This window comes from Calonectris borealis, chromosome 2 (genome assembly GCF_964195595.1).
Source record: "Calonectris borealis chromosome 2, bCalBor7.hap1.2, whole genome shotgun sequence".
In the NCBI taxonomy this organism is placed as follows: Eukaryota; Metazoa; Chordata; class Aves; order Procellariiformes; family Procellariidae; genus Calonectris; species Calonectris borealis.
In genome coordinates this window covers 102,682,403-102,697,598 of record NC_134313.1, presented here as the reverse complement: position 1 = coordinate 102,697,598, position 15,196 = coordinate 102,682,403, and the positions used below count along the sequence as shown (strand labels likewise).

The 15,196-nt window shown below is 36.5% G+C and overlaps 1 protein-coding gene across 13 annotated transcripts in view; it reads right to left on the bottom strand.

The window, feature by feature from the left end:
- CDKAL1 (CDKAL1 threonylcarbamoyladenosine tRNA methylthiotransferase) overlaps positions 1-15,196 on the bottom strand; it is a 434,025-nt gene that overhangs the window by 148,986 nt on the left and 269,843 nt on the right. For all 13 annotated transcript variants that reach the window (XM_075142821.1, XM_075142824.1, XM_075142820.1 and 10 more), the window contains one exon: positions 3,057-3,202. In XM_075142821.1, the coding sequence (XP_074998922.1) occupies positions 3,057-3,202 (146 nt within the window). The remainder of the gene's footprint in view (positions 1-3,056; positions 3,203-15,196) is intronic.

The following is a 15,196-nucleotide window of genomic DNA, read 5'->3' as shown; positions in this document are numbered from 1 at the left end:
TACATATACACACATAATATATCTATAGATCAGCTACCGACCTACCAACTGCACAACAGTATTTTTCTGAATACTTGAATTTACTGAAATTTCAGTGCAAAAAAGTGCAAAATATCAAAGAAGGAATTTCTAAAAAAGTATAAAACAAGACTTCTGTAGTTCGGTTTTTCAGTCTAATGGATTTGTGTTTCTGGCTTTATATTCTATACATTTTGCTATTGATCTTCATAATAAACCAAAAATGTTGTCACCTGGCTGGTGAGAGTGGCTCTAAAAACCAAAGTATTGCATATCAAAAGACTGCACTAAAACATTAATATTCATTTTTAAAGTTCATTTCTAGGGTTTCTGCCTGAAGAAAGAGTCCTCAAAGAGAAGAAAAAAGTGACATGTCTAACTTCAGTCTCAGAGGGTCTAGAATGCTCCATTCTTTTAAAAAGTGAATTTCAGCACAAAAAGTAATTGCTTTGGAGAACTCTAGCTTCTCTGTAAGGCATTCTGTGCTCAGCAGGATATGAATAAATCCCCACCCTCAGAAGGAGATACCTCTGCAATCACTCCTGGCTCTCCAGAGGAAGGAAAGGCATTTGCTCCTTCTTCTGGGGGCAAAAAGTCTCAGAGTGTTTTGTTGGCCTGACTGAGAAAAGACAGAGTCAGGAATCACTTGGTATCTTTGGGGTTCCAAAACCAAAAAGATGACATGGCTCATTCTTTTCCTTTTTCCCTTCATTTTTCACTTTCTGTACTTCATTTTTATTTGCTTAGATGTTTGAACTCAAGTTATTAAGCACTTAACTGATAACCATATAATTCCTTGATGTGTGGCTTTACAGCAGGTCAGCCTATACAATTACCGGTTTAATAGAGTTTTAGGTGAAGATACTATCAGAGCAGATGTCACATTTTAGAGACGAAGGCGCCAATTGAAATCTACTAATAAGACCCTGTACATTTTGCGAAGGAAGCTTCTAGATGACTTTATGGCCCTAGGAATAGAGAAAGGAGATATAGGGGGTTCTACTTACATTTTAGTTTTCCTTTTTGATAAATGGAAGATGGAAATAATCCCTTTTGGCTATTAAAGTAGTTCAAACACATATTTATTTTTAGCTATTCTGGCTCTAGGCTCTGGAGTTGTCTGCAGCAATGTTAAGTCCTGGCAAACTTTGCGCTGAGATCTTTATGGGAATATCTATATGAGAATGTAATAGGTGGCTGTTGCCATAAGAGGAGAGACTACAAATGAAGACACTATGCTCTTAAGTGCAAAAGAAAAAAAAGAATTAGTTTTACAGATGTGCACATGTTCAAATATCCAAAACATTTTCTCTGCCTTGCATAGCTTCCTCATCCTGTTGCCATATGCTACAAAGAATTTTCCATCTTAATATTTGGATACTGTTTTCTAACAGGAACTAGTAGATAATTTGGTAGTTTCTTAATAAGCAGGATAAATAAAGTTTATTATTATTTAAAATTAAGACATCAAACCAATTATTTCTTCCTCGTTAAGTTCACTACAAAAAAGTCTGTGGAAAAAGACGTATGTCATAGCTTACTATATACTCAATAACCAGCTGTTTTAAATTTGGATATTAAGTAATTCACTCTTTTCTGTGTGCAAGAGCTGAATGATTTAATAAATTCCCATATGCCCCAACATGTGCCAGCTATACTAGGTTATCGAAAATCCAGCTGCTGTTATGATAATAGCTGCCAATGCTAAAACTACTGAAGAGAATAATGAATCAGCTTCAAGTCAACTAAGACATAAACTGACACAGTTCCCACTTAAGATACGTGGGAATACAACATATCTGTTAATTAAAAACTAACACTGACCCATAGTCACATGAAAATTAAGTGCCAAGAATTCATGTGCATTGTTTAGGGTAGAAAATTAACGCCCAGTCAACCTGTATGAAGACAAGCAGCTCCATTTCCATCAGCTGTCCTAGCTGCATAGGAATGTCCTATAGACTACACATGCAGTTTGCAGACTAGATTACATTGTGTCGCAGTTTGCTTTTCTTTCTCACATATCATAATTCCCATGCAGCTCTTGCATGACATGTTTTACATAGCTAGACTGCTGGATTTTTCAATGATCATGAAAAATTGATTATCAAAATGATTATGAAAATTTGATTCTTTTAGGTACAAGTATTTTAATGCAATTTAAGTGTCAAAGGTGCAACTCCACTGCCCTTAATTCATTAAAACAAGCACACAAACAAAAAAAAAGCAGGTAAAGAGAGAAAGTAGCAAAACAAGGTGACAGAAATAATTCTCTAGACATCTATTTTTAGGACAATCGGTGCAGAAATATCCATCAAAATATGCCACTATTAAAATTTAAAAGCTAAGAAAAGACTTCCTTGGATGTTAAATTATTACTTGTAGTTACAAAAGCTTTGCAGGTGAATGTAACTTTCATCTTCAGGTCAGCATAAGTAATACATTACAAAACACACTTTTATTTCTCACAATTAGCTCTGTTGTTACGGGAAATAATATTGAAATTATCCTAGAAATCATCAGTCCCATAAGCAAGATTAGAGTATTACTATACTGATGTACATGTACATCAGCTATACGATGTAAAATACGTATTAAAAAAGAAAAAAACAACAACAACAAACAAACCAATCAACCCATTCACATTTGCTGGATTTGGATCATCTCCAGTACACAAAGTATATGATGCTCAAAAGCCACATTAAAGAAGACTTCAATAACTTTAACTTCAAGCAGCCTACATATAGTAGTTTAAGCATAAAAAATAATTTAAGAATGTATTATTTGAAAAAGATTAGGAATATATTGACAAATTAAAAGCATGTCATGCAGAGATTTAAGATGCTTATAAAAGCTCAAGCAAAGGGGCAAACCACATCAAGGGGCTTACAGAAAACTCAAAGACTTTGAAAGCTTAAAGAAGCTCATTCTTTTTCATACCTTAATTATGAAGTTGCAAGTGATTGTTTTCAGCCACATGTTCTCGACGTTGCAAAAAAACCCAACACTGTTATTTTCTCAAATACTAGGAGACTTACTTTTCTTGAAGGAAATCCACTACTTGTTTGAAGTCTGCCACGCAGTATTCTCTTTTCATGTCCATGAGCACACTGTCAGAAGCTGACTGGACTGGTATGTGCAGAAAAGCATATACTCTTGGATGATTGAGAATCTTCGCCATTTCCTAAGAGTTATTCAAAAAGAAAAAAGCTTTCAAGCATTATGAAAACAATACACAAAACTCCTTTAAATTAATATATGGGGTAAGTATCAGTAGTAATACTTTTGAAACCCAAACAATACTGAGTTGCAGTGGCCCAGTTTGAAACAGTAGGGACAGGTGAAAATATTTGGAAGCAGTTTTGTTTTTAAAAAAAATAAGAAGAAAGCTATGGGATTGCATTTCCTTTGAGACAGGGGTGACATTCCCTACATAATATTAGTTATCCAATTAAGAGAAAATTTAAGAGGCAAAGTGTTGTGAAAGTCGGTGCTATCAGACAGTGGCTGTTTTCAATTTCAGAAGATGGCAAGGGTTAGCTGCTTTCTTGTCAGAGTTAAATAAGTTCTCAGATTCCAATATGAGAACGTCTCTAATTGGAGTATCCTTAAAGTTGGCCATTTGCTAATTAAGGTGTAGCTGGCCATTTGCAAACCTGCTCCAATACTGGTCTGAAATATGTCACCTGTGTTACTTCAGAGATAATACTCCAGGAATTAAAAGTGTTTGGCTATAAAATGGATAGAATTAATCAGGGGGCAGCTAGAAACAGAGTGACAGCTTGAAAAGAGGCAGAAGATGTTATACATTTTGTACAAATACAAAAGGTCAGAAAGAAAACAAAGTAAAGGTAATAGCAAAATGCAAACAAACCCCCAAATCAAAGCCAAACCAAACCCTGATTGAGGCTTGGCAGGGTAATGGAACATGAGATGGGGAATAGACTATGGTTGTCACATTTCTTTCATTTTTATTATTTACACAATTAAGGACATACAGTCTAGCAAGAAAGTTTAAATATTTTTAAAAGTTGAGACAAAACAGCACCTACATTGTGTGCAATATGGTACAATACAGCCTGTTGATCTTTACCCTGCAAAAAATAAGTGAACTTGGACAGAGAACCACATTACACACACAACCAGGTTTTCACTTAAGGTTTTCCCTTTCTCCCCACGCAGTGAGCATCCAGGACATGGGCTGGCACTGAGCGCTGCACTGCCTGCTCTTCTGCCGTGTGCATTCTGCACGCTCCAGTCAGACTCACTCAGACCATTTCTCCTGTTTTCTTTGACAACATAGATACTCTGTCTGACAACACATACTGCTGCCAGATTTAATAATTGTTAAGTTGCAACTATTTACAAATTCTTTCCAGATCATTAATCAGCAATATTAGTCATGCATCTAGATTTTCTCTATATATTTCTACAAGGTTGGCCTAGATTGTTCAAAGAGAAGGTAAACACCCCCGTGTCTTTTAACTTTCAGGTACCCGCCTTTTAAAAGCACTGATTTCTAGAGCAAGAAGAAAAAACGCTCTCTCAACACACACCTTTCATCTGACAAACAGGCATGCAAAACCTGAACTCTATGAAATCACTTTTGAAAGCAGTTTTGAAAGTTTCTAAGATCTTATTACATAAATGTCTAAGAGAAGTGGTTACATTATTCAGTGGAATATCTACTCTATCTCAGGTATGTAAACTAAACATTACAGTAATAACTATACTGATAATGGAGGGCATACAATTTGATGCACGGCAAGGCTGTGTGCAGTGAACCTGGCTCTCAATGGAAGCCGGAGGTAGCTGGCTTCATGAATGAAAGAGTAAAGAAAAGGCCACCATGCATCCATACAAATTTTATGTGTCCATTTCAAATGGAACCATTTGCCCATGCCCTCAATAATTTTAGATGTTCAGCGAGAATGTATTTTCAAAATGAAACAGCGTAGAACAAATTCTGTAAAATAAAGTAATAAAATGAGGAAAACTTTCCTTCTCTTTTAAGTTTTAGAAAGTACTGTAAACATAGTGTATATGAAGCATCCTAGTAGTCACCTGTGATTTTTTTGCTTATCAATAATAAAATGCTTCTAAAACATGAGAAATGGCAAAAAGGCTGGAACCTAAGCTATGTACCACAAGCCTATTATTCTGCTTATGTCTTAGTTCAAAACACTTCATTCAATCTTCGAAAACAGATTTATGATATAAGAAACCAATAAAAGTCAAGTTTCATAACATGTTTCTGAATCTGCCAAGTTCTTACAAATAACTCACCCTACAACTTAGGAAAAAACGCTAATTCTTTCTCACTCCTCTCAAATTTGGCATCTTCTGAATAACAGTCTCTTCAATATGTGATCATTTTGTGAATTCTTTTTGAAGGTAATAAACTATTTATTAGAATTCCTAGCTACAAAAGTGTTATTTTGTTCCAGCTGTTGTAAGGCTGAGAATCATTTGATAGGGAAAAAACCAGATTTATATCCCAAACAAACACAGGGAATATTACATCTAAAAATTTAAGATTTTGTTCTTTACCCTTTGCATTCATACTAAACAACACGTAGATTTTTTTAAGGGTTGCTTTTAACCTTCAAATAGGGATTGATTCTTCCCGTGATAGTAGCTACTTTTAAATTGTGTACAAAACTAGCCACAAAATGCAGGCCAGCAGGAACCAATTAAAAAAAAGCATAAGTACCTTGTATTTACCTATGTTAAAGACATAGTAAAGAATGAGAAACTACCTTTTTTAACCACAAAGGTTTGGTTTGTAAAGTCACAAGTGAGGAAATTCCCTAGTTATGTGAAAATGTTGTTTTTATTTGTCTTCCTCTCTTTTTTGCCCTAAAAAAAGAAAATTTTGCTGCAAAGCATGAAAAGTGAAAACCAAACCCTAAAATCTAAAAAGTGTTTTCCTTTCTAGAGGATCTCAAAAAAACACGCAACCAACCCCAAACCCACTATCTTACAGTAACATGCAGAATCCTGCTGTCGATATCTTTCAAGATTAAGAACACAACTGTTGTCATTTAAAGTCATTTCCCTTGGCTCTGTACTAATGGGACACAAAATTCCTGGCATTAATTAACTGAACTTTTCAACTGTCACTACAGGTCCCTGTATGCCCTGTAAGAGTCATGAAAGTAAGCTCAAAAACATTATTGATAATTCCACTGCATCCCTTTTTTTTTAGAAAGATGCTCATCAGTCCCTCAATATCAAAGAACATGCATTCTTTAGAAAGTAAATTGCTTGTCATACGTATCAGAAATGCACGTACAACACACGTTACGTATCTGGAAACCCTAATACAGCCTAGTTATTGTGGTCACAGGTTTCAGGTATGTTCTGGACACTCAAAGCTCCTTCTAGGCAAGAGGAGGTTACAAACAACTCTTTCTACTGTGAAGTCCTTTCTTTGCTTACTTTCTATATCTAAAGCTACAGAAAATATGCTGCATGTGCTTTAAGCACTGAAGTCCTATTGAGTATATTCCTCTATTTTCAGGCATAGATCTGAATCAAAGGCCCTACTGATAAACTGATTTCCCACCACATACTTCAGGATCATAACTATTAACTTGGTGAATTTAGCAGAACACAAATTATTAACACAAACCAAACATAACGACAGAAATACCTGATGACCCACTGTTTCTTTATCATTCAATTTCAAGTACCATTGGTGTTCTTAAATTTACCTTTTATAACCAGAAACTTGCAGTGAGCAGTTCAGAAGGAAACAGAATAATGAACTAAACAAAAGTTTTGCATGATTACATCAGAAATCTGGATAAATCAATCTTCCAAACTTTGTAAGTGTTCAGATATAAATATCACATTCTAACTCAGAGCTTCAAGGTAAGATTTTTCCAGTCTTACCTTTTATCCTCTCTATACCTAAAACTACACCAAAGTACTTTACCACATAGGTTTGATTAAATTACAGCTGTGTGCTAAACAGTCATTCTTAGTCAATGCTGACAGATTTTCCCACACCACAGATTGCACATAGAATACTAGACTTCATCACTTAATAAAACTATTAGTTAATATCCTAGAGAGAACTTGAAGGACATCATGGGCTAATGCATAATTGTACTTTACAGTGTCTCAACATTCTAAGCTTAACATCTGTTTCCTGTTGTTTTTTAGAAATATATATATAATTTTTTTTTCTTTTTTTACAAAGTGCTTTGCATTACTAGATATAATTACATATTTCAGTTAGAAGGAAAAATGCAATATAGAATTTTATTTCCATCTGGAAACAATAAAGGAACAACTCTTTCAAATTATATGACTGTGAAAGAAAATTTCTGTCTTTAATCATGACGGAAACAGCTGATTGCCTTCTCCCCCTATCCCCTGGAATCTAATAATACATCTATGAATGAAGGGAAGCACTACACGAAAATGACATTTCATGTAGGAACGAAAAGGTCAAAGAGTAGCACAATTTGTTTTAAGCTGACTTTACAAAAAATGAAAGTCATCTACATTTGGAATCTAACAATGTATGTGAAATATCCTTTAGGATACTGATCACATAGGAAATAATTTTTTCCAGTTCTTAGCAGCTGGAGTACATCAGAACGCAAGGCACATTGCCAGAAAGATTTTTATCTAGTCAGTATATTTTATCCCAGCAATTACAATACACAAATTTAACCACCTAACCAGAAAATCAATCCTTCTGTTTGTAATGACACCACGCGCAACCATAGAGAATCACAGAGACAATAAACATCAATATCTGTGCATCCTTATGTCAGCACTAGCAAGCTGTTCAGACAGTGATTGTTTCCTCTAACCTAGAGTAGGCAAAAATCCAGTATTTGAATTTTGCCTCGTGTTTGAGTCACAATGATCTGAATAACTTGCTTCCCAGCAAAAGGATTTTGTCCTCTGCCAGCAGTGAAGCCCAAAGAAACCCTCATCCATATGGAAGCATGACAAAATGGCACTCCCTCAAAACTCCTTCCCTTGTGGCAGATGTTAGTTTGGGATATGTCACGAGGGGTGTCCACTGACTGTTGTCTTTCAGAAGCCCAGTGGTGCCACCACCAGCACTGTCTGGATAAAAATCAAGTGGCTGTGGTCCATTTTATAAATTCCTCTGCTGTAGTACAGCTCAGGAACAGATGCGATCTACTGATGCAGGCGTGGCAATGATGACACAGTATGATCGAGTCTGGAAAGCCCGTAACGGGCCGTAAACGTTTTGTTTAAACTAATGAACAGCGAACCTTCACCCACCCTACCCCCTCATGAGTAACGGGGCTGTAAAAACCTAAGAACATGTAGGATGTATAATCACACACCTCCCCAGGGACACTGGGGTTGGAAGGCAATGCCTCCCTCTTATCTGTATATGAAGTGGGGGAGATGTAATGAAGCCTTAGCAGCAACCCCTACCCGATGTAATCTGTCATGACTTAGGCCCAGGTCTTTATCCTATCCTTAGGATAAAGGGAGGTCACACTGGAGTGGTTAAAAGCCCACACAATTCTGACCAATGCAATTTGAACCTTAAAATCCAATTTTTGGGTGGCCTGATGGAGGGCTAAAATCTGTTTTGTCATATGGGAAAAATGCCTTCTACATTACCAAACAAAAAACTGGTATTAGCTCAGGCCACCTTTAGAGGTGGATATAAACCAGACTGCAAGCTGTGATTTGCTGATAGGAGAACGAGCCGTGATAGCCATATGCTCGGCCCTAGCTGTTCCCAGCTGTTCTCCTAGGTGTGGGATCTCTCTATAGCTTCCAACCTCATAAAATAGACAACCCTAGCTAGCTAAGCAATTTTTTCTCCCTCGCAGCTACATATTAAGCCTAATCTCTTAAAAACCAAACCAAGCCAAACGAAAACCACCTACATGCCTTCAAAAACTTGCCACATCTTTTATTAAAAATGAGAACAGGTTAACAGGAGTTCTTGCAAAAAAGTGACACTCAGATAATACTACAATACAATACTGTATTTCATAGTTCAAAGCTTCATTTGAGGTTTGTTGCATCTCTTCCCATCAGTCAGTGCACAAACAAGGAAACACCCAGCACCAAATACTACCTACCTGATTCTTACTTTTAAATACAGAAATATCAAGAACTCTCCTATTCAATTAACAAGTACACGTTTCTCACCAAGATATGACACTCAACCTGGATATGCATGGTATCCCCAAGAATAGAAAGAGCATCTGCAGAGTACCATTTTTGCATTTATCTGATAAAAACAGTAATTCCCAGTACAGATATCCTAACCTGGGTTGCTGAAATACTTCACGATAAGAAAATTGGTATCCCTATCACAGCCTGCTTCCAATATTAAAGTAGGACTGACTTTGCATGAGGTAAAATGTAAAGCATCTACACTGGGTAGATGCTGCTTGCTTATTACTCAAGTCTGTATGGAGCCGTGAGCCCAAGTACAACATCTGAGTCTCTGCAAGTGTGTCACCAAAACACAGCTGATTCAGTGACACATTCAGCATTAATGGTACCACACTGATTTCCTCAAGGTATTGCACACCTTCAGTTCCCACACGAACTGATGGAAGTTGTGTGGTCGGAAACATGCAGTAAATGGTTCAGTGCTTTCAAAGATGAAAACTGTTACTGTTGCTGCTGCAGCCATCATTACAATCCTGAAGAGACTTCGTGGAGCTTCAGAGTGCTGTTTGTCCAGTTTCAATAAATAGATTCACTTTAAGGTAAAATGTACATTTAATTAATGGCTACAGTGATGGCTTAATGACTTAAAGACATCCAAGCAAATAGCTAATGCTAATTCCTTGTGAAATGATTAATTGTAATGTGCAACAAAATACATACCTTTTCATTTTCTCCATGGTGCTCTCTCTCATCATTAAGCACTCCTCAGATGAAATATTTTTTTCCAGAAGTAAATTAATACTCTTCTTTGCAGTATGTATTAGAAACACATATTGGGAAGTTCCCTAAAAAGGTGATTTATTGCAACAGCACATTGCTACTTTAAATAACTCTCTGTATCAATCATATTTTATGCTAATAAAACCTTGAAAATGAATTAAAGCATAGAGAAGCACACACAATAGGCGAGTAGGACTCTCACACAACCTTTTTGTCTTCAGAAACCTGGATGAGTGAAATGGGTTGCTAGTTTCACCCATACTATGCATTTATTCACCACCTCAAAAATGAGAATCCCGTATGATATAAAAGAATTGATGGTTTCTGCTCAGAAGGAAGTCATAGAATGAATGGCACACCCCATCAGAGTTCAGCTGCACTGAGACGGATCAGTGCCAGGAAGCCTCTCTATTGTTTCCCTCTATTTCAAACAAGATGCTAAAATAGCATCTGCTTTAGCAGCTTACAGTGGAAGGAAAATAGTGGAAAGTTTTAATCTAAACCTAAACCTTTAGGCAAGTGCAATCACTTTCTTTTCTAAATATGCAATTCGCTGAGCTAAATTTCATAGCAAAACAGAATAAATATATTCAAAAACCTAATAGAATTTACATTCTTCAGCAGCTCTTGCACATTTAACATAACTGAACTAATTGAACTCCAAGACTTGGGAGATGAGATGTTATGTCTTTTCCTCAATTCACAGTGGTACAGAAACCCAAAGCCAGTATTATGTGCAGTTTTATTAAACTTTCTAGAACACATTATATTCCCTTTTTCTCATTTTTAAAGAATAATCACCTCAAAAAAGAAAAATCAAAGTTTTTTTAAACAAATGCCAAAGCCTAATGAAGCAAGCAGTCTTACTGAAGATTATGTAGATGATGTTGCAAAGCACAGTGAATGTGACAGCTCATCTATAAAAAAAACCAAAGGGGTTTATGTATCTAAACTAAATAGAAGCTTTTGGAACTGCATGCAGAGTAGTTAGTAGAACTTTACTTATCATAATATAAATAACTAGGAAAGTGAGATCTTATTTCTTTTTCAATGAAAGCAGAAATATTAAAAGAAGATGGCACAGTTTGTTATCCAAACTGTATTTGACAATAGCTTCTACCCCAATGCCTTGAAGTGCATGGCAACTGCTAAATTTCCCACTTTATTTAGCAAAAAGGCAGGTTTTCCATATATGTACTACCCATTCTTTGAACAAATGGCTCAATTAATGGTGATTTTTACTTTCTGCTAGTAATCCACCAACAAAATAAGCCACAGCTCCAAAGGTCTGCTGGGATGAGACAGTATTACAAGTAATTGACAGACAACCTGACACTCAACCCAAGACTGAGAGTGGATCTGTCTGCATTTAAATACTCTTCATTCTTGTGATATCTAACAAGCAAGAGAAACATTAATATGAGCAAATCATATTTAAGGTACAGTTAACATGCACAGCTTTAACTGGACAAGCAATGTGCTACTTAATGTTAACCCCTTTTTGCAACACCAATTTTTATGTACAGATTATTAAATACAGCACAGCACTAGATGCATGTATAAAATATTCTGTCTTGATGGAGAACTGAATCTTGCATAAATAAAAGCAGTTCTTTCTCTGTGTTTCTCAAAGCATTTTTTCTACTAGTGTTACAAAGAACAGGAGCTTCATTCCCAGCACCACAAATATTCCCTTCTACATTATCTGGAAGCAAACCTTTAATGTTCATCAAAGTTCCCAATACAATAACATTGTTAAGGTTTTTAAGAACACCCAGGATTCACAAATACAACATAAAACCTTCAAGAAGAGTAAGACGGGTTCTTATTTTGACATTTATTAAGCCAAATCATATCTCACCAGCTGGCAGCAAACACGTCACCAAGCGTTTATGGACATTACAACCTGCTGAGTCTGAGATCTTAAAATGCTAGATTAGAGAAAGTGGTGTGACAAAATGTATCTCATTTTGAGCAGAGATTCATCCCTTTCCTAACCCCATAATATCCAAATATACATTCACTCTGGGGTGAGTTCACCACTGAAGAAGTTCCCATGACACTATACCTTAAGGAGTAATTTCAAGGAAATGTGCTGTATTTGGAAACCCCAAAGACAAAGAACACTTTAAGAGGAAGAACAGGAGAGAGAGAGTATTTTAGTACTAAAAAAACAAAAAGCTGGAATACACACAGTAAGCAAAGAGCACACACAGCCTCCATAGGACAAATAAGCATTTAATGTAATACCAAAGGGAAGAGTAAGTATATACACCCCCCCCTTTTTTTTTTCTTTTTCAGAAGCCCAGATGCAACTGCCCCTCTCCTCCTCCCCTTAGTATGTGAGATTTCTTTCATTTTTACTGCTAGCAAGACAAACACTGTTTGCATAGAGACAATTATGTAGTTACAGCAAGGGAAAGTTGCATGGTCCACCGACTACAAAACACTGCAAAACTCACAGTAATAAGAGGTCAGGGGCTTAACTATTCATTTATTTAAATGTATGCCACAGTTTTCATTTTTTCTGGTCAAATCAACAGATTTTAATTGGCGCTTTCAAATGCAGCAGTCTATGAAAATGACAAAAATATTACTAGAAACAGAGCAAATACGTGCCCTAAAGGCCTTTTAATCCCTGAAATCATGCTGCCCTTTTATTTGCTGTTGAAGAATGTGTGCATATTATTCCCTTTCTAAACGCATTTCAAATCAGCTTACACTATAGCTTATTCAAAACTTGAGTTTATGCACAATGCTCAAAAACATTCGGTGCACTCAGAGGAAAAAAGAACAATATGGAAAAAAGAAAAGTGAATTAGTAATTTTACTGTAATACATATCAATGTGCTGTGTCAGGACACGTTTGAGGAAGCCATCTGTAGGGTATCAGCTTCAATGAGGTTAAGGAACATAAACACGGAGCTGACATGAAAAATCAAAGCAAAAGAGCAAAGAAATACTATTGCGACTCGTAGTACACTTGGCACACCTTATGCATTTAAAGACACTGCCGCCATGCAGACTCCATCGCAATGGTTGATGTATCACTCAAATGTCCCGAATTAATAACAGAGATAAAGCCCACAGATGGCATATGGTATGGTTTGAGACAGACTCATTTTGACAGGTGACAAAGACGACTACTCATCTAGTCATGTGAAATTAAGCACTTACGGGAATGGCAGGTGTGAACTGCCTGCTTTATACAGATTTGGAAGCATCCCATCACTCACACAAAGTGCTGTACTAAAATCCCAGACAACTCCAGAAGTACAGTTAGTGTTAAATCTGCAAGGGAGGTAAGTTAAGGCTGAGATGCGAGCCCCTGCCCTTTTACAGTCTGGATGATCTGCATTCCCTTTCGATTTGTTCAGATACTGAACAAGAAAATGAAGTTAAAAACCTAAGGAAAAGTGAAATATATTCAAGGCAAAAATTAGTCTCTTACATTATGCCACTAACATTAGTTCATTTCAACCTGCTATATATTTTTTACCTTTTGGACTAACTCCCATTCACCGTTTATCTACTACTAGTGTTTTAATGGATTTTTCCCAACCCTTCCTCTCCGTCAGTTGCTGCAAGTGGATGTAAAACATGGTCTCACTAGAGCACTAGCCAATAACTCCATAATATGATTGTAGAATAAATGCCTGGAGGTTACTTCTAAAGCAGGATGTATACCTTATGTACTTTTGATACGTGTTGATACTACAGGACAACAACATCTTTGCCATCTGGCAGTCTGTGTAATTCGAACAGTAGCTCTGTGCAAATACGTATGAGTAAGAGTACACAAGGTAACTGTACACATATGCATTCATTGCAGGTTTTGCTAGGACTATAAAATGGATCCTAATACCAACCTTTTCCTTCACCTTTAACATTTTATAAAAAAAAAAATTCTGAGCTAAAGCATTTTTCCCTGACCAAAGTTCATGTCGTTTAGTAAAATTTTCTGCCATGTAGATAAAATCCCAAGTTTTCCTCAATGCCATGTGGCATCAACATATTGAGAGGACAGACACAGGACAAGGGCACGTATCTCAAAATCTCAGTTTGAGACCAAACTTCAAATAGGCAAGCTATATGCTTCATGATGCATACATTCAAACAGACTGCTAAGACTGTTAGAGAGCACTTTGGAAAACGCAATATTATCTCCATTGGTTGGCCAGATTTTCTCTGAGAGGAAAACTGAGGATGTCTTCTGCAACTAAACTGCAAACTCCAACTTCTTTCTCAGTCTTATTACCACGATTAAGAGAAACAATGGGGTCTCAGGTCCTTCAGGTTTTTTAAACACACCAAATAACCCCCTCTGTCATACCAACAAACCTCACGCAGAAGAAGTCATACTAGCGTTGGCTGTGTTCACGTTAATGTGCTGGTTGAAAGCAGCAGTGAAATTGTAAATGCAATTTCCCATGCTTCCTTCCCAGCCATGGGTTTGTTCAGTCTGCAGGGTGACTTTGGGGTGGGCAAACTAAATTCACTTCTGAGAAAATCAGAGCAGTGGCCATACTCTAGGTTCACAGTGAATGGGGTCCAAGTCCTTGGTGGGAACAGAGGGATTCAAACCAATGATCTGCCTTTGAAACAGCTTTGGACCATGGGTAGTGGGAAAGTTTGCTTAAGGGGATTAGATTTATTTTGAAGTAAAGACTCCAAAATGCAGATAATGTAGATATAGTGGTTTCACTACCAAATTCTGTGATTTCCTGATCTGCTCTTATTACTTCATACTACTCACTAATGTAAGCGCAGACATCATCTGCAGCTGAAGAAAACATCAGATGAAAAATTTAGTATTTTAGATTATACCCGGAATAATTGTGATAAAGGCTCTTTTTCTCATGACTTAGCTTAGTATGCAGCATATCAAAAAGTGTTTAATATTTTGCATGACTATAAAACACTGCATGGTTCCAAATAATTCTTTCTTTACAAACAAGAAGGCCCAACTGAATGCAGAATTTATCATTTGAAAACATATGGTCGCTTCTCTTCCCAAAACTGTTCATGCTACATCGTCTGTAAGTACGTAAAGTACGTAAGGCACTATTACCACCATAGTTACTGAATAAAAAACTAAAAGTACTAAATTGTCAGACCATATCACACAAGTATAATGATGATTTGCATGGGATTAACAGCCTCCCCTGAAATGACAAACATCTTTAAGGACAGAATGGCATTTACCTGACTAGTATCTGAAGGCACGGGGTACGCTCAGTATTTTAAATCATGTGAAAACTTA